General features: G+C 43.0%; 2 protein-coding genes across 10 annotated transcripts; one reads left to right on the top strand and one right to left on the bottom strand.

The window, feature by feature from the left end:
• Positions 1-3,026: 3,026 nt before the first annotated feature.
• On the bottom strand, positions 3,027-9,049 carry tspy (testis specific protein Y-linked). Of its 4 annotated transcripts, none has more exons than XM_040153195.1 (8): positions 7,643-9,049; positions 7,458-7,535; positions 7,257-7,368; positions 6,155-6,309; positions 5,633-5,709; positions 5,223-5,407; positions 4,859-4,906; positions 3,027-4,614 (listed from the first exon to the last, which is right to left on the bottom strand). In XM_040153195.1, exons 1-8 carry the CDS (start codon positions 8,570-8,572, stop codon positions 4,565-4,567), a joined length of 1,635 nt encoding a protein of 544 aa, XP_040009129.1. In that variant the 5' UTR covers positions 8,573-9,049; the 3' UTR covers positions 3,027-4,564. The 4 variants fall into 4 exon arrangements, with proteins under 4 accessions (XP_040009129.1, XP_040009128.1, XP_040009126.1 ...); XM_040153194.1 differs by having other exon boundaries at positions 4,859-4,924; XM_040153192.1 differs by lacking the exon at positions 3,027-4,614 and having other exon boundaries at positions 4,743-4,924; positions 7,643-8,622; positions 8,710-9,049.
• si:ch211-167b20.8 (protein phosphatase 1 regulatory subunit 3A) lies at positions 9,006-19,921 on the top strand. 6 transcript variants are annotated; one of them, XM_040153187.1, is made up of 5 exons: positions 9,006-9,561; positions 10,598-11,449; positions 14,704-14,750; positions 15,437-15,522; positions 18,037-19,921. In XM_040153187.1, exons 2-5 carry the CDS (start codon positions 10,665-10,667, stop codon positions 18,982-18,984), a joined length of 1,866 nt encoding a protein of 621 aa, XP_040009121.1. In that variant the 5' UTR covers positions 9,006-9,561; positions 10,598-10,664; the 3' UTR covers positions 18,985-19,921. The 6 variants fall into 6 exon arrangements, with proteins under 6 accessions (XP_040009121.1, XP_040009122.1, XP_040009119.1 ...); XM_040153188.1 differs by lacking the exon at positions 9,006-9,561 and adding an exon at positions 9,887-10,487; XM_040153185.1 differs by lacking the exon at positions 9,006-9,561 and having other exon boundaries at positions 9,887-11,449.
• The last annotated feature ends 384 nt before the right edge of the window (positions 19,922-20,305 follow it).

The following is a 20,305-nucleotide window of genomic DNA, read 5'->3' on the forward strand; positions in this document are numbered from 1 at the left end:
TTATTCGACCCCCTGATGGTCTTTCCGGCAGCGTACTGATGAATTGGAAAGTGTTTGAACATGCCTGCTAAAGAAAGTCCAGGGCGTCACCGTAGACTACCATGACCTTGAGAGGAAATTATAGGTTCAAGAAAATAAAGGTACAATATTCACCAGGATTATTTGCTCTATTTTAAACCACAGCTCCTCTCACATGACTTCACAAGTCTTCTAATTATTATCTTACCGGTCAGAAAAAAATGTAAACATCAAAATGAAAGACGAGGGAACAGGTGCTGTGTGACATCCTCCGACTTCACACACCAATGATTATCAGAGGAGAGCAACCCTGGAAAACATCTTTGACGTGAAGGGCGCATACGTGGCGCGCATTCCAGTCGCAGTCTGCTCGCCTCGCACTGTATTGGACGCGAAGAGGCTGCGGGTTTTTATAGAGACAACTGTACAGGCATATCGCAGCTGCAGCTTCCCCGAGATGGAGCACCGTCTGCAGTCGTCCCACATGCCACGTGTCCGCCAGGCCAGCCAGCCCGCCAGCCACCATCTGCCTTGAAGACAAGACTGGCACTCTCGCTTGCTATAAAATGCAGCTGGGAGTATCAACAGCTGTCGAAGAGGAGCTCTTTCCATACAACACGGGGTGTGTGTTGGGAGGGAGGGTTACCGTACATGAAAAAGGAGAATAGTGGGGATGTGAGGCGGATGAGTGGAAGTACAGTCCTTGTGTCTTAAAAAGGTAAATCTGTCAGCACGCTCACACAGGCCTTTGGTAATAGCCAGTTAAAGTGTCCCAGTGCAAACAGTCCAAAATGTTTCTGTTTTGTTTTTGTTTTGTTTTTTTTTGGTTTGTTTGGGGTATTTGTGCCTTCTGCTCCATCTTAACCTTTATGACGGAAATTTGTTTGTGCTTTAATCGGTGAAAAAAAAATCTGTCGTGCTGAAAGAAGTGAGAATAGAGTGCGCGTGGCTCTCGCTGGCAGACACATTTTTATGCCAGCATACATGTACACAGTGTGCGCGTGCAGACGCGGATGCACAAACACACGTGCGCTTGCTCTGCTGCTTGAATTAAAATTAAATTGATTTCTCTTATCTCTCTCTCTCCACACCCTTCCTCCCTCCTCTCTTTGCACACATCCTTTGACACACTGGACTCCCGGTGAATTTCAATGTCAGCGACCCAAAGGTAACGCAAGATCTGCAATCTGTTCATCCTGTCAAGTGGTTGCGTGTGTAGGTGTGTGCGCATACCTCGCGTGCATGCGTGTACAGTATGTGTATGCGTGATTGGTGAGGGGGGAGGCCTATTCATCTGTCTGGTGTGATCGTGGCTCTCTGTAACCGGGCCTAGGTGTGAGTATGCACTCCGTGATCTCCCAGATAAGAGTCATCCATCTGCTCTGTGTATCTGTCAGGTCCCAGGCAGCTCTGCTTATCGCTGCAGTCATCCATTTCCCTCAATCATGCTTACTCTATTCTTTTCCCTCATCCCTCTCTGTTTTCCCCCCTCTGCGCAGTTCAAAGGCTTTGCTTCATCTTGATTAGCTGAGAAGCGGACAGTCCCGCATTCGTGCACCACGGTGTCGGAAAAAAGCTGCAAATACAGTGGGTGACGTGCGGCTTCTGCAAATGTGCACGCATGCATACATGGAGGCGCATAAGAGACGGCAAGCTTTCACAAGCAAGCCTGCAAGCGGGTACACATGTGCCGAAACACACGCACACACACACACACACACACACACACACACACACACACACACACACACACACACACACACACACACAGGTAGTTAGTATTCAGGGGCATTACCTCAACCTCTCAAATTACCCACTTTGGAAAGCAGCATGAGCCCCTTTTCTTATACACTCTCCGGATTGGTCACACAGATGAAGAATGAGCTGCTGTGTGTGTTATCTTTTTGTTTTTTTTAGTCGACAGTAAATCAGTCCGGGTAGCAGATTCCAGCAAACTACTTTGTGAAATGTGAGAGTGCGAAGCAGCATGACAAGATGATTTGTTTACAGTAGCAACACCAGCTCAACCCAGGGGAGGGCAGTTTACAGTGGGGAATCCGTTTAGGCTTTTGCCGGCCCACACATAACAAAGGCTTCACTGACAACCCTCAGACCGCGAAGCATCCTGAGGACAGCTTTGTTGTCCCAGCAATCTGTACTTAGTTTGTCACGATCAATATTGTAGGAACCAAGCCCATTATTTATTCATAGTTAGAATAACATTGTGCTCTAAGGTGGGCTGAATAAAGCTGCTTCAAAGAGGAGACAAGCGCTGTGTTTCTCATGGGATCATTTCATGGAGTATAATGTGTTTCCATCATCAGTATTAATAGTATATGCCCATCCTAGATTGCATACCCGGGGCGCTGCTGGGCCTACAGCAGGACAGGTTTTTGCCGGTGGAATATTTATAGCTGTGCATTAAAAGTGGAATCAAGGGTTTAAGTGTACCATTGCAACACCGCTGCTGTTCCTTTGTCTGGGCCTGTCCAAAAATGTCTTGCCCGGGGCTATTTGCAGTGCTACATTCAAAATGTCAGTGATATCACACGCCGCTGTCATATCAAAAGACTGAATACATTAAAGAACAGCTGTATCTCAGCGGGTTTTGTTTGATTCTGCCCTTCCAGAGGAACATGTTGCGGCCGAACACATCAGAGGTGACTTTTATGTCAATAAGTCACACATGTGCTCTCTTCTGAGTTCCTAAGATTTGAGACAGATGAGTAAAGGCAAAACTTAAACCTTTCTCTCATTTCTGCACATCTGAATGTTTAAATGCTGGCATCAAAGTACCTTCTGACATACTGTTTTCACACATGAACCGAATTAACACCTAAAGGCTAACAAAAGAGGTGAGAATAAGTTGAACTACACTGCCATCTTGTGGTCCTCATGCACAAGTTCCAGTTCACTTTCGAGGGAATATACAAATGGAGTTGGCTTTTGTTGCAGAATGCCACACTGTATGTAAAAGCACCAACAGACAGCCGGGTGAAACAACTGCCTATTTTATTAGGGTCTGAGTCAAAAGGTGGACAATTATCTTCAAGCAAACAAAATTAACCAAAGCAACAAACAAGTAGATATCTTTAAACTACAGTGTTCTATAAAACACAGCACACAAAATATAACTTTCTGATCATGTTTATGAAAAAATTCCAGATTATTTGATAAATTTATCCATTGATTAAACATGTGTACTGTCTTATCCAAAAGACAATGCTGAAATATTATTTACAGGCTCATTGCTAAGAAAAGTAAGCAAATACAAATACTAGTTTTGTTACAGTGCACCCCATAATGTTGCTGTGAATTTAACGACACTTACTGACACTGTGCACTGCAAATTATTTCCTCTACACAGCCTCGTAAATAATGTAATCATCCTGTCTTACATTTCATGCTCACTGGCATGCCATGATGTGGACGTGTAGAAAAACTATGTAATAAATACCATCTTTTTCAAAAAGAAGATAGCACAAACCCTAAAACACATAACATGAAAACAAAGCTTAAATGTCTTAGAAAGGAAATTCAAATTAAGGTACAATCTAAAGAAAAGGAAAAAAAAAAAATACAAAACTTAGTTACTTATTGTAGGAGCGTGTTACGAAAATGTACCCACAGAAACATCGGACAAACTACGCAATGATTTAAAAGATCAGAGGTGGTTTACAGATTGTTAACAGGGGTGGAGGTTGGTGTGGAACAAGACTGAACATATAGAAGAGGGAAAAACACATGTATTATATTAAAACAATATTTGTTCCTATTTACTACAGTAGAGTACACATTTCCTTATACACAGTCAACAACAACCAGAGAGTGTAAGAGTGTCTGAGAATCAGTAAAGTTCTTTCATTAAAACTACCACCATGATCACCACTATCATCATGATCATCCCTGAGAACAAATTTTGGTTCAGTACTCAGTGCATCTGAAATGTACTGTCGTTATATCAAATTCAGCTTGCGACATGTTTGCCTGGTCACATGTCAAGTTCTAAAAACAGCCAAAACTTTGTCTTGAAATGACCACTAATAATGCCTCGGAAGGTTTCAGTGTTTTTTTTTTTTGTTTTGTTTTTTTTGAAGAATTTGCAATGCAAATTTTAATGCCTTAGGAAGCGGCAATCAATATCTAACCTACGTGTGTGTATAGGCTGTCATACGGTCTTCTTCGTTAAATTGAAGAACACTACTTGTATGAAGCTGTTGTAGAAAAAAACGTTTTTGCAAAAAGGTGAATCAGAGTACTTCAGAATACACAGTACCGACTGTATAAAATAGAGGGGACACATGCTGCCTTGGCTTTATTATTACATTGAACCCTGATTTAAAATGCTTCTATGTATTTTAGGTATAAAAAAAAACAAAAAACTGATATTCTGTGCATAAAAACGACTAACATCAGGAAGAAGGATTCAGTGTTTGCTCTTGAACTCTTCGTCAACCTAAGCATCCTCGTCATCTTCCCGGTCTCTGGTCCCTTGATGACTCTCCTCCTTCAACAAGTACCTCCTTTTCTTCTTCTTCACTTCTTCTTAACCCTCCTCCTCCTCCTCCTCCTCCTCCTGGTCACTGTCATCAGAACCTACAGGACAAAAGTTAGACGACTGTAATTTCAAGGTTGTAATTACTCCAAACACTCCTCAATCAGATTGTAAAATTAGAAAAACAAACAAACAAACAAACAAACAAAAAACCTCCAGCATAATCAAAAAGTAGAAAAATATGAAAACCTAGATGAACCGTCACCCCTTAGGTTCCCCAACCCCCCACTGATTGCTTGTGATAGTGGTAAGTTGGCAGCACTGCTGTTATGAGTGGTATCTTACCGTCGATCACAATTTCTCCACCATCATCCTCCTCCTCTGGGCTCTCATCTGAGGAGGAGATATTTCCTGTCTAATCAGTTTAGCCTGCATTACTCAAACATTTGTATTGCAGCTACAACACAACCCAGTCAACTTGATGCTAACAAGCCCTCGGCCACTCATTCACACCATGAGCAACAGAAAACACTGTGGATTTTACACACAGGATCATTTTACAACAGCTATCTGGTGACATCCACGTTGAAAATTAGCTAAAAATATTTTTGAAAACATACATCTGATAAAATCAAATTTAATGTCAGAAATGTGTATCTGTATAGTTTGGTGTTTTAGTTGCCTCTTTAAGTTCTACTGTAGCACTGACCTGCGCTTGGCCCCCTGTCCTCTTCCTCTTCTTCTTCCTCCTCCTCTTCGTCCTCCTCTTCCTCCTCCCTACTGTGGCCTTGCTCAGCCTCACCAGTCTCCTCACCAGGCTCATCATCCGAGTCGGAGATCACCACGCACTCGTCTCCATTACCGTTGTCAGCTGCTCTGGCCCCACTGCCACCACTGGAGAAAAAAATGTAAATACACACACGCACACATACAGTAAACACACTCTTTGTTTCGGTATGCATCCCACCTGCTCTTACCAGCAAAAAAAAAAAAAAAAAAAATTCCAGAAACAAGTTTACACATGAACTAAAATTTCAACACCCTGGGGCTGAGAATATTTCTAGAATTTATAACTTAATAAGTGGTTTGTCCACTGCTCTGAGAATTTGTTGGTTGTACCTGCCGTTCTCCCTCGGTTCCCAGAGTGGCGTGAGGTAGTATCTCAGTGGGTCTCTGTACAGGTCGTCCTTAAGTATCTGAACATCAAAACGGAGATCATTTCAATACGTTTTAATTCAATATGTCTGGAGCATGTGGTCTTGTTTTATTACACCATACGCAGTCCTGCTAACCTGAGACAAAGGTTTGAGTATCATGTAGCACGAGGGAAAGGTGTCATAATTGTGATGGCAAAATCTTAATCTGTGCATATTCCTAGTAGGAATGTTGAATAAATGAATAAATAATTATATTTTCTTCCAGTACACATCTGGCAATTAATGAGTGCAAGTAATGGTTGTCCAGTGGGATAAAATGTTACAAAGACATCATAATAACAAAGAAAAAGGATGCAGGTTAGCAGGTGAAAATGGTTAACCACCGGTTAACGAGTCAAACCTCTAAGCGTGGCAGTGTTAACCTGCTGATCTCTGTGTGCTACAGTCATTAACGCATGTTAGTACAAGATGCGGCCATCGGTACCTGTGCTACATCATCTTGTCCTGGGTTGCTATGGTCACTGAACCAGCTGAAAAAGGTTTGGTAGACCCCACGTGACGACTTCCTGGGTTCGCTGTGGGCCGTCAGGTTTTGTCCACGATGCCATAAGATGGGGTTGGAGAAAGACATGGGAGATCCTGAAAACATGAGCACCGAGGAATAGAAGGTGACCCAGAAATTAATGGACATGCTGATTTTCCGAAGCTTCACAACACAATCAAAACTCATTTTTAGATGGGAGGTACTGTCAGAGCTCACTTAGTCAGTTTGAGAGACGAAGAATCATTTTTTTCTGAACAATTAAAAAATTGTAAACAAACCCTGAACAATCATGACATTACAAACATGTGATTAACATTATTTTACTGTAATTAAAACACTCCTCTTATACTCAAAATCTTCATTTCACTGTTGATCAAATTAGGTTCATGATCGAAACTGTCAATACATTAAATGTTCCATAAATATGACACAAATGATCCAGTCACAGAACAACTGCTAATTTACACGAGAAGTTGCACTAACTGCCCCAAAAACTGAAAGCCCTTGTACAATGTAATGCAATGCAAAAGTCTTGTTACACTAAATTCATGAAATATTTTAATACAAATTTTTGTTGCAACTGTGTCAGACTGTGTTTACAAACAAGGAGAATACAAAAACTACAGTGTTCTCACAGTATCCTCATTATTGATGCCCTCAGTGTAGAGCTACACGGTTTGAAGATTGTGGGTGTTAGTTCAAGTTAAAAAGTTTGTTGAACTTCTCAACACTTTTTGGTAGTTGTTCCACAAAATGTGTTGTTATATATCTTTTTTAATCTAAAATGACTGAGTATCCTCTGGTTAGAATTTAATGTTTTAGATGGGTGTGCTGCTTTCTTGTACCAACTGAAAAACAAAATGTACATGGCAAATTACAATATTCTTGTTTTGGTATAATATTCAGAATATCCTCTGTATACACTACATGTATAGTGCCAAGATGCCAAGTCTGACAATCATAACACTACACATTCATTAAGAATAACAACTACTTATGCCTTCAGTTAATCACTGCATGCTCTTTTTTAAAATTTTTTTACCTCCCATCCCAAGGTGCAGTTCCTTCATGATGATGTTGTTCTGGAAATACGGGTTCCGTCTGAAGTGGAAGCGGATTCTGTAGCCCAGTTTGTTATTCTTGAAAGATTCGATCTGAGAAAGACACGAGGAAAAGCTTAATTTTGCTACCGGGCATATACAACGGCCGGACTTTGTAAAAACAAAACACCAACACTTCCTACCTCAAGATCAGTCATGTAACTAAGAGCATCTTCATCAGTCTCGTCAATGTGAGCAGAGAGATGAGGATGGTTCAACAGCTGGCACATCGAAGTTAAGAAAAAAACCCAACAGATGTTCATTTTAAATACTCAAACAGAAAGCTGGAATGGAGTAAGAGGGAATTTTTTTTTCATTTGAAGGATACAGCTGTCACCCAGAATCCAGGGATAGTCTTTGTAATGGAGCTGCGCTGATCCAGATGTGGGCGCCGTTGACGACTAATCTTCAGCTCCAGCCGCTGGTGAAGCCGGGCACTTTTCTTCTCAAGGGCTTCCAGTCTCATCTGTACCTGCGCCAAGAGAGCCACTGACTGTCTCATCTCAGGGGCCATCTTAACTGACACAATGGCACACTCCCCATCATCATTGTCCTCATTGTCTGATGGGAAAGAGGAGCTTGGTGTGGATGAAGAGCCAGATATGGATTCATCACCATCATCTGCTTCGGGCGCATCATCTGCATCTTCTCTGTCAGTACTATGTACAGATGTGGAGCTATCTGCGGCGGCTGCCTGCGTTTTGGAGCCCGCTCTTGAGGACTGCTGGCCCCCACGTTGTTTGAATTTGCTCCCCTGTTTTACCTGCTTAGCCTTTTCAGATGAGCAAGGAGTCTCTTGGCTTTCTTCCCCGTCTCCCCCTGTGAGACTGGCGAGTGCTTCAGCAGCTGCTATGGCTGCTGAGTCGGACTGGTCCAGAGGAGCTGCGGGAAGCTGCTCTGTTCCTCCCTGTGCACCTGAGGACTGTGGCTTTTCTGTGTTGCTAGCATCGTGACCGCCAGCACTGGAGTTGTTGACAGGAGGCGTACTGGTGCCCCCCATGCTGCCTGAACCCTGATCCGTTTGCACGGCAGCTGGTTCTTCCACGCTATCTTTTGACCGGCCCTCGTTTCCAGCTGCTTCTTTACTCTCGGCTTTGCTGTTTTTGCGACTTTCCGAAATAACCCCTGCTTCATTTGATGCGTCACTTACTTTTGTGGACTTGCAGGGAATCGTGCTGCCTTCATCCTGGTCGGGTGATGGACACCGTTTCCTCGATGCAGAGTCAGCGGACTGTTTGAAGTCCGTCAGTTCACTCATGCTAGCTAGCTAGCCAAATAGCTAACAAGCTAGGTAGCCCGCAAGCTCAACTAAAAAAACGTAAATGCAATTTATTATTCAACTTAACTGGCTACTTAAATAACGGATTTTGCTCCTTGGACCGTAATGTTACCTACATTCTCAAGGAAGCAAGAGCAGGAAGCAGCTCTCCTATTTCTCCGCGGCCTTGCGTAACGTTGAAAATTAGCAGGTTATTGCTAACGTTAGTTAGCTCACGTTACCCAGTTCGTGTGTCCTCGAAGTGACGGCTGCATCACATTTTCACAAATACTCGTCCAACAAGGAAGAGCCGGTCCGAATAAACAAACCTCCCCGCGACATACAGCCTTTAGCGACAATCCGCGTTGTTTATTTTAGTTTGTGTTTGCATTATCAGTTAGCTTACTTTCCGTGCACCGACGTGACAGGAAAACAATCCCCTGATTGGCTACGGTACGCCGCGCTAAAATCTCTCCACCAATCACTTCCAAGGGTGTGTTTACATGGTGATCGGTCTTCGGCAGCGGTTTAACTGCGCAGCAGCAAGCGCTGCGGAGGATCACAGCCATAGTGAATGTAAAATAGCCTTCACACGCTTAGCAGACGGCGTCAAAACAGACAACAAGTTACGTGACCTCGACCCCATTTTAACTCTCTACCCGAGGCATTGCCCGTTGAGCGGCCGACATTTAACTGTAGGAATTTTCTAATTAATTACACACACGGTTCAAGACCTCGGGCGTCAAACCAGGTGCAAACGAGGACTTGGCTTTGTTTGCGTGTGAACTCAATCGGGGAGTCGGGCGTAGATGGTTTAGATAGCATCAAACGGGAATGTCTTATTCCCAGAAAAAGACTTGGTCGCACACGACTATAAATAGCCTTCCATTCATGCTTATACAGCTCGTCTTTTCCCCTCTCAGTCCTCTTCTTCTTGACTGCTCGAAACGGCGTAGCCTCTAACCTCGAGTACACGATAAGAAAGCGAAGTAAGTGCGTGTAACGACAGATTTTTGGTGGTGCCATGAAATGGAATTGCGAAGCCTTACTCTAGCAACGCGGTCCTTGGACAGACACAGCAGGGTTTGAAAAAACAACCCTGGAGAGAGAGAGAGAGAGATTAGGCCTACATTAGACCTATTAAAATCATCTTAGTATCAATTAATGCTTATGTCAGGCTTATGTATAATGAGTTAACAAAACATACAATGCATATATAAATATACACAAAAAGAGAGAAAGATACGATAGATAGATAGATAGATAATGTTTGTTTGCTGTTTTTGGTTTAGCCTGTGCATAACGCAGGCTCGCAGCAGGGGTACTGGCATGTATGAATGGCATGTCTTTAATAACTGTCCTTTAGGGACTTTGAATCACGAAAGCCCCATGGCGATGAACGAGGCTCCATCCCGAAATAACCATTTCCACGTAACGATTTTCTGCAGAGGTTTAAATATATATACTGGCGACATCTGTACGCGGGTTCGAAAACGCGTGATGCCTCACTAAAACTGGCAAATTGGCCGATATGCTTTAATATCCCATTTCCAGCGGCGGGCTTTCAGCCAGCCCGAACCAAACCGACCAAGGGGGAGTCGGAGGATTATACCAATTTAAAAGACGGATTTGGGGCATAACATGTTCTCGTCCTGGCACGCGGCCACGACCATAGCTCGAGATCCCGGTAGGTCAGTTCTAAAATTAGAGGCGGTTTCTTCCGCGACCGCAGCCAAAGTGCGATGCATAAAGTCATGTAAACCGGGGGATACACTATCACAAGGGCTGGCAGTAAAGACAAGTCTTTCCATGGGTGACATTTAACGCCACACGCTGACCGAAGAGGCTCTGTGCGTAACGCGGGGACAGCGCTGGATCTACACCGGCCACTGCTGCGCGAATCACGAGTGTTGAGGTTGTGGTTTGTTTGGTTTTTTTTTCCGAGACGCCATATGTACTTTTTTTCAGCGCACAGCTTCCTTGACTTCACACTTCTGCAAAAATGTCTTTTTTAACCATACCAAGTCAAGAGGGGCTTTTTACCGCGATTAAAACTGGCAAGTCGGCCGAGGAGACCGAGAGTAGGCCCCCCATGTACGACGAGGAGAATAACGATGATGATGATGACGATGATGATGAAGATGATGTCACCGAGGACGTCCGCCTCATCCCGAGATGCTCCCCGGTGCCCAGGAAGCGAGGCCCGTCCATCTATGACGAGGCTGCTGAGTATATGCGGATCCACTTAGAGCTGTCTGCCGGAAAGAAAGTGGCATTCGCCGACACAACAGGTGGGGACCTGGTGGATGTGAAGGAATTCGTTGCCTTCGATTCGGACGAGGAAGCGGATAGTGAGAGGTGGAAGAAAGAGGAGGCGAAGTACCGAAAGCCAGAGCGAAAGGCGACCTATCGTGTGCGGCCAGAGTTCAACGCGCCCGCCGGCAGTGCCCTGCTGCAGGCTGTGCACGCTAACAAAGTGGAGGTTGAGCAGATAGCTCCAGTAGAGAATGAGCCACTGGCATTCACTGCTCTAATACGAGTCCTGAACATCTCCTTCCACAAAGCAGTTTACATCAGATCGACCATGGACAACTGGGTCACTTACTTTGATCACTTGGCAGAGTATGTCCAGGGATCTCACGATGGGGACACAGATCGATTCTCCTCCAAGCTCTCTTTTGTACCACCTTTCAGCACACATGGCTCTCGCATTGAGTTTGTTGTTCGCTATGAAACATCTGTGGGTGATTTCTGGGCCAATAACTCCTCCATGAATTATGTGGTAACTCTGCTCCTGTCCTATGAAGACGATGCGGCGGAAGGAGACGTCGACCCGCAACGACTGAGAAGTATCCTGAAACCTCCAAAAGATTACAGGTAAATCACCTGCCACGCGTGTGCCTCCATTGGTCAGACACAGACCGAGGAATTTAGATTTTAACAGGCCATTCGCGCACCTGTGCGTTTGGCCACGGTCTGCCTGACCCCCCACAGATTGCAGCTCGCCCTTGATTGTAGCTGGTTAAACCTCAATCTGCTCCAACACCTTAAAAGCTGTCGATCTTTCCAATCAAAGGGAAAATCAGGATGCCCAAAGGCAAACTAATTTAGGAATAATAAAACTTCCCGGATTCGGGTAACTAAGAATGCTTTGATTGCCAATGGGGTCCACATTGGCAATCAAAGCATAAAGAGAGAGATGTAAAGGAAGTCACAAAAGAACTAGACAACACTAGGACTTGTGGAACAGCTGCAGAGCTCCAGTTGCTTACTGATTCCCTATGAGGTTTTGTGGCTTAAATGAGCATTCAGCTTTATTCAGAAGTTCTGCCTGGAGACTGCCCTTAGCATAGTAAAAAGTCAAGTCTTAAGTAAAGCAGGATGGTAATAGACACAGTTACACAGGCTGTTGCACAGTGAGAGCACAAGGGGGGAGTAATGTAATCTGCCTAGTTAAGTGTAAATAAAGTTTTTTTGACTTCACTCTATACAATCTGGTGTCTTCGGCGTCTGCAGTCGAAAGATAGAAGTACACACTCCCTTCAGAATGCCAGTCATCCAGTGGTGTTTGAGGACGATCAAAATAGGCAAAGGGCAGGTGTCGTTTTCAGCCCTGGCGTTTCCCTGCACTAAATTTTACCTCTGACCTTTAATATCAGAGTCATAGGGGGAGCAAAGCCATTTCAATGGAACAGATTGTCCTCTTTCCCTTGTTCAGTCTGAGTCAGGTAATCCTCTGATGTGTTCGTACATCGGCATAAGAGTCTGTGCCGAGCTTCTCAGTGCAGAGACAGAAGACGGCAGCGACGGTCCCCGTATAAGGACCCATAAAAGGAGCAAAACAGAGAATAGACTGATGTAGCTGTCTGGAAGTAGGAAGGGGCCAGATGGGCTGTTAGGGATGGATGAGTCACTGACTGAAAAGGAGGAACTTGGGGAGCAGAAACTGCACTGGCACCCGCACCATGGCAACCATCATAGATTCATTCGGTGCTTTGAATTTAACTGATAATTGGAGTTTAACGCATTAACAAGGCAGCCAGTGGGAGTAAAGGTTACTATGGGATGAAACAAGTCTAGACACTAGAATGTATTGCTCAATGTATGCTAATATGAATTGCACAGAGTGGTTTCTGCTTCTGCTTTGAAGTAATCCTTTAGCTGGTTTAGTTATATTTACCTCTACTGTACCCACCGCAGGCAAATATAGATATCGCACAGTATTGCGCCGTAGCTGTTGGTGAATCCTGAGACCCGAGCAGGAACAATGCTTCAATGTCAGTGTCTGTCTGCTGAGTTTTTTTTCTCAGTCTTGATCTTTTTTTGCACGAACTTGCTGCTGAGTCAGTGTAGAGTCTCGCAATGTGACGGGGGCCAAACGAGGCCACGTCTCCAGATCAGGCTTGAGTAAGACTGGCGGAATTCGTTACATTAACTGTATCTAAATCGGTTTTTAGATTTTTTTTTTTTTTTTACTGTGCATAGACCGACGCACACACCTGCCCAAGCGATCGCACCCAACCCTGATTTTTCTACAATATCAGGCTCGGGTCGGACCAGGGATCTCAGTTTTTCTAATAGTTTGCACCTATGACCACCCGACATCTCAAATATAACCTTCGAATGCATCATGAAAAGTTTTGCCTGCTTCTGTCAGGAATCAAGAGTTGATTCTTCGAAAAATGACAAATAATTTCTCTTGCTTTTGTTGTTATGGTTGAGGATAATGTGCTCGCCACGATAGAGTTTTGAAAACAGAGCTTAGCAAATGACGACCTCACATCACCAGACACGTATAACGCAAAGATCTTTGTCAGATCTCTGTCAGATTTTAAATCTCCGATATAAAACTGGAAGTCCATTAAGGACAGGGAGTATGAAGAGCTTGTCAGGTTTTCCTACTCTATTTGTGTAGCTCCTGTCACATGCTCGTCACATTTCTTGACCTTTATTTCATTTGGCCTCCTTTGCAGGGCTCTTGGCGATGTTACCTCCCCCTTCATTCAGCAGAGGTGCCCTCTTACGGAAAGCATTTCTGCTCCATTATTTTGCGGATAATTTTAAAATTCATCATGGCTATATTTGATCAACTCTCCCATCGGTTTATAAATGTTTAGGATCTGATGTAACCACATGTGAAAGCACCTGTCATGGGGGGACACGGACTATATGTGGCTGGGCAACTCCAAAGAAAGATATTTAGCTGAATTAATCCAGGTGTGTCCTCCAGTAATTACTGTCACCACAATTACACTTTATACATCAACTCTGGTATAAAACTATGTCCTCTACCGGCTTATATTGTACTCGCACTTTACAGTGACCATTACTCTCAGTCAACAATATCTCGCTCAGTAGTTTCCCGCCTGGCCGTCTATTTTAACAGACGGCCTAATGAGATGGGTCATCACTGAGGCTTTTGGCTTCAAGGCACTGTGTTCAGCCCGTGCATCAGCTCAGAGACGGAATTCAAAAAAAAAATGTACCAGAAAAAATGCCTAACCATGTTTGATTAAAATGGCTGAACTGCATGAGCAAATAATAAGGGTAATTATCCAAAACAGGTGTCAATGATGGCGTATGACCACCTTCTTCTGCCACTTTATATTTGCCTTTTTATTATACATGCACTGCTATTTAAACAGGCCATTTTGGCACCCTAGATGGCATCATTTATTTTCAGGTATGACCACCGCCTTTGTCAGCTGATTCAGATGTTGCATCTATTGCACAAAATGAGCTTAAAATAAAAAAAAAAAGAAACTGAGTGGACTAAGCTGTGGCTCTAAATCTATGGTCTGGCTGTCCGGCCTCAGCTCACTTCATCACTGTATTTCTCCATAAGAGGTCTCACTTAGCGCATCTCTCCATGGTTCAGTCAGATCGACCCTGTATACAGACCCACACTCTATAAACTGTGTGTGTTCTTTGTGCATTATTAGGCCTCAGGTACTGCATCATTATAACAGTGTTCGTGTCCAAACACAAGCCCTCAGAGGTTTCATTTGCCTTGTATGAAAAAGTATAAACTCGTAGACACATTTGGGTGTGTTTCAAACAGTGCACTATTGAATGGTATTTTTCTTGTTTTTATAGTGTCTTATAACCAAAATGTCTCTCTTTTCTTTCAGTATGAATGAGGATTTAGATTCAGAGGATGAGCAGGAAAAGGAAGAAGGTACAGTATGGGTGCTGTCGTACAAACTCACTAGCGACGTATCGGTTCACTAAAAAAAGAATACATAAATATTTAAAGAGGAATATAATTCAGATTTATATGTGATGGTGTTGCAAAGGATGTAGAATTGATGTGTTTACTGGAAGGTTTACTCAGGCGATTAGGTATTGCACTTCCGTAAAGTTTCGGGGACTCACAAGAGACAGATTTTAAAAAGAATGGTTAAAGTTGGTGCTGAACAGGGCAGAAATATCCAGACTGTTAGTACCCTGAATGTGTCAGGCTCCAAAAACGCTGGATCCTACATTTCCTGTAATGCGGCTCAGCAGCATTTCCCATTGTTATCATTCTCGTGCAAATGACCAGTTTGTAACACAGGCTTGCCCAAGTCTGAAGCCCACACTGAGATAACCATGGTGCCATAAGCAGGGACGTTTTCTCAGACTTGTCAGACCTCCCCCCAGCGCCACAGGAAACATTATACAACATTTTCACAGGCTGAGTAGCACTCCTTGTGATGAATAAACCGAATTTCATATGGGCAACTGGTGGAGCGCCGCTTTCATTATCTATCTACTTTTGTTAAAAAAACTCGATAACTGGTATTTTGTGTGAAACCGGTCATTGCTTTGTCTCTACTCAGACTAATCAGGGTCTGACAGCATGTTTATCTGTTTTGCAATCAGCAGAAGAAGCAGGGACTTCCGAGTCAGGACTTGTCAGATCTACAGCGGCCTGCCCTTACATGGTACAGCCAGAGATTGACATAGAGGTAAGGACTGGAAAGAAACCAACAGCTTTTAATACAATAAATTGTTAACTAACAGGAGGGTTCATTGGGGTTCTTCTTCTCTATGAACCTTCAGAAGTTAAAAATAGTCCATTATAACTGGAATGTGCTACTGTAACTCGTTGGCCTACTTGCCAACACACATTTGGAAGATTATTTGTTGGGTTATGTTCAGATTACTGTATCTTGATTTGCATGCAGATTTTAACACATTCCCATTCGAGCAGTGCTTTATCCCTCTATGTGAGTTATGTGTCTAATAAAACATAACAGACATTTCAATTCAAATTTTAAAGCTTACCATCACTGGCTTGGTTGTTTATATTGTTCACAGCTCATTGAAGCTTCGGCAACAACTTAGGTAATGTCTCGCTTCTCACCGTGGTAGCACGAGCACTGGATGCTATTCTTATCGTATTCACATCATGATGCATGCTGTTTATGTTTTTTGCACCTTAAATGTCCTCCTTTACATCTGAATTAAAGTCTTTTTCAGTCTTAAGTGATTTTGAACACTAATATTCATTCACATCAAGTGTAGTCATAATATCCTGAATGTACTGAAGTCCATTATCACTGTGCTGTTGTCTATGTATTTATATAAATTTTTTTTTAAAAATTGAAATGTCCCTGAAACTCATTTTAGATCACACACACACACGCAAACACACACACACACACACACACACACACACACACACACACACACACACACACACACACACACACACACTGTTGCAATCACAGTGGACAATCCTTGAAGGGAAGCACAGTTTAACCTCTGTGACCCCGCTGTGATATTAAAGGAATAGTTCAACATTCTGAGAAACAGCCTTCTTTGCTTCCTTGCTGAGAGTTAGATGAGAAGATTGATACGACTCTGAACACAAATTTTCACAGTAATGCTAAATACAGTGTAGGCCTCTTTCTATTCTATCCTTCTTTTTCTATTTGTTTTTTACAGTAAAAGGGTGGGAGAGAGAAATGTTGAGATGCTTAAAACTAGGGTTACCCGGGGGGCTCGCATTAGCATTTTGGCAAGCAAAAGTTGATTTTGGAACTATTCCACACATAAAACATATGAGACTGGAAGAAAGTTGAATTTCGGAAGCAGGAGGAAGTTACTGTTGATCAGGAGAATAATGAGTAAACTACCTCAGACAGCCCAAAAAAACACATTAGGACGTCCACCTCCTAACAGAATAACACCATGATGTGATCTGGTATTTATGTCTCTTTGATACTACAAAAAGATCTGTTACTCATCCAGTTCATCTGTATGTTTGTTTTACATCATTATTCACATGCATCCTTTTTTCTCTTGGTAGAACATTACAATTAAAGGTGAACCAGTCAACGACTGTATGAACGTCACCTCCCTCCAGTTGTTAAATTCTTCCCTAGTCTGCACGCCATTCAGCATATTTTGAGAATCTAATTCAGGGGTTTTCCGGGGTCACGCATTCCAGCGTCATCATTCCTGACAAATGAATTCTCCAGGTTTTGTGTAAACATTTTTCGAGCTAAATTTTGTCAGTATAATTGCCACTGTCCGCCATTTTAATGGCTCACTTGCTGAGTGTTCACTTGTGTGCAAAGGTTTGGTTTCCATTTAGCTTGCTACTCATTCCGTGGGATTTTTCTCCGAGATTGACCCAAAGTGCTCTCTCTCGAGTCAAATTGAAAACAGACCTCTCGGAAAGTATTTGGTGTAAATTTATAAAGACACGGGATTCCAATCTCTTTTAAAAAAAAAACATGTAGAATACAAAAATTCTATATGTAGGTATAACTTAATAAATAAAAATGTTTCCCCCTCAGAATTGTCGTGATTCTGTAATGTTTTGCCATCAACAATAATACCAGCGAGATTTTCATCTGGACATGTGATATTAACACAGAATATGTCTATGCCGATCTGTCATTCGTGCTTTATGTGTGTTGCTCTTGCGCTTGTTCTTCTGGGTGCTGTTTTTGTTATCAGTCTTTTGGTTTTATATTGTTATGATTTAATCTTGATTTGATCTTGGATGTTTGTCACAGCAGCCTCAAAGCTCTTTTCAATATTATAAGCCTTTTTTTTTTTGGTGGAAAAATAAAAAATTAAAGGATGGCATTACTTCCAGTACCTGGTTTAGTGTATTGTGAAAATATGTAGACTGGGTAAACTTGAGGATAAAATAAGTGAAAAATTGCATTGATCTCGTTTTTTTCTCCCTTTGTTGCCCTTGTACTCATGACAGGGGAAGTAAAGGCATTACAACTTGCCAACAATTTTGAAAAATATGTCAGTCAATCCCATCATAACGCTCCTGTCTTGTTTGTGTTTCCTCACAATTACGATGTCAGCATGGGATCCATTCTTTAGAAAAGCATTAGTATGCGGTAAAATGCTTTTCCTCTCTGTGTGAAACGTTACTGTAGAATACAAATCTCTCCCCTTTGTCTGTATACTCTCCTAGCTGTCACTGTTGTCTCACTGTTTTACTTTAACAGACTGCAGTTCACCCCTCTGGTCCTTCTGTCCCACCCAACCAAGAGCTTCCATCGGTTGATGGCACCCTGTCCGCTCACACTGCATCCCCAGGTGAACGATTCCCTTCCGTGTCTTCCGAAACCACACTTCAAACTAATTCATCCTGTGCAATCTCTGCCAGTGAATCGGTCGAGCTAAATAAGTCACAGCCTTTACCCAGACTCCACTGTGAATTAGGCAACCAAATATCAGAGCTGCCCATGGACAGTAGTCCTTCTGCGCTGCTGCCTTCTCTACAACATGAATCAAGGCCAAGATCAGACAGGTCCCAGGCTGGCGGAGAGAAAATCCCTTCCTCAGAGGCCTCTTGCATGCATCTTCCTACAACAGAGACAAATCTGCGGCCGACAGGAGAGGACGGATCGACCGAAAGCCCGACTGGTCGTCCTCTTCTTGAACTGGCTGCTGCGTCTGTCTCCGCTCCCGGTGTGACCCAGGGCTTTGAACGAGACGTTGCAGCGGGACCGAGCGAACTCGTTGCAGGATTATCAGAAAGCTCCAGCAGTTCTGCAGCACATCGTGAAGGCAGTACGCCTGTGCTCCCGCCTCCTTTGGCAGAGAGTCGGGCATCTCTGGGAGCAGAGGGTGAAGCTCCGGCATCACCAGAGCTCACAGAGAACGCCTCCGTGAGCACAGGTGTCACTGACTCGAGCGAGAAGTTAGCTCTTCAGTCTGACTCGGCCTGGGAGGAGAAAGAAGATGCTCCTCAGATTTCCCCCGACACATTATTAGAGAATCTATCAAACACACTGTCAGCGGCTTCTGAGCCCCAGCCCGAGCATGACGTCAACCAGAGTCTGATGCCATCCATCGTCTTTCTGAGCGGAGTTGTTTCCCTCTCGATAGTGATGCAGGAGCCCAGTGCCCTCTTCTTGATTGGACTACTCCTGATCTTGCACCGTTTGTGATTATGCCACTAAGGTTACTTCTGATCGGTTCACAAGTTAAGTGCCTTTTCATGATTCCAAAAGAAGCCATCGGGTTTAAAACATATTGAAGTTGTGAATCACTGTGTGAGTTTTCAGATCAACATATATTTTCATCAAAAGTAAGACATGTTGGGTACAATTTATGAGCATTACCATGCAAAGTCCATATCGTTGAGAAAGTAATTATAAAATATAATAAAATACATTGGAGATATTTTCATGTAATCTGTCAAAGTGTTAAGTAATAGAATAGTAGTCAGTTATTACCCCATTTCTACAGCATCATTGTGTTTACTCTAATAACAAATCACAGTATATTATCTCAGATGTTTTTTAAGTATTCTGTAATTACTTTTTTTCTCGTCATGCAAAGATGTGTGTATGTGGTGTTATAATCTGATTTATTCAATCAGTACTATAATGATCTTGTTTTTTTGATTGTTGTTGTCAGTGTGTAGCCAAAGGTTGTTGTCTAACCTCACTGCCAATGAATTTTAACTTTTCTGAATTCCATTTGCTATTATGTCTTTAAGGAAGGACAAAAATACATTACCATAGTGGGACACTGAAGAGACTAATAATGTGAACGGAATTTTGTTTACAAAGTGCAAAAGCAAAACATGGATATTTTTTTGCCTTAATGGTTAAAAAAAACGAAAACCTGGTGACCTTTAGTAAACATCAGATTGAAATGGATGCTGCCCGAGGTGGAAAATTGTCGGGTGTGACATGTGAACGTGGTATTTATCATTAGAGAGCGCCGGCCTCCTCACTATTGCGTATTTCATCTGATAAATCTTCCTGTTGAATCTTGCTAGTAAATAAACATTGTCGTTGTTGCATAACATAAAAATTTGTAGCACCACTTTGACAACTTCACAGACAGACTGAAGCATTGAATGACATGTTTGAAGTGATGAAAGTGTTTGCAGTGTATTGCCATTAAAAAAATGGTCCTATACCCTGTACCCAGATGTGTCCGTGTTTGTTTTCCTTTTCATCCACTCTGCAAATGCACTTCAGTTTCATGCACAATAATGACGCTGCAGTGCAGCGCAGGAAATTTCGGAGAGACTGACACGCCACAAGAAAACATCAGAGCCTTTAGCGCCCCTGACTCTGGAGCGCACTCGGCTTTGCTTGAAGTGGAAATACGCAGAGAGCAACATGAGCTGCAGAGAGAAGCCAAAGGTCATGCATTGCACTGAAGTCACAGAGGATACCAGAGTCCAGTGCACACTCGCCATTGTAAGCCGAGATCAGCATCACGACCTCAGAGGATCACTTCCTCAGATGCTAC

Source organism: Xiphias gladius, chromosome 18, assembly GCF_016859285.1.
Source record: "Xiphias gladius isolate SHS-SW01 ecotype Sanya breed wild chromosome 18, ASM1685928v1, whole genome shotgun sequence".
Classification (NCBI taxonomy): domain Eukaryota; kingdom Metazoa; phylum Chordata; class Actinopteri; order Istiophoriformes; family Xiphiidae; genus Xiphias; species Xiphias gladius.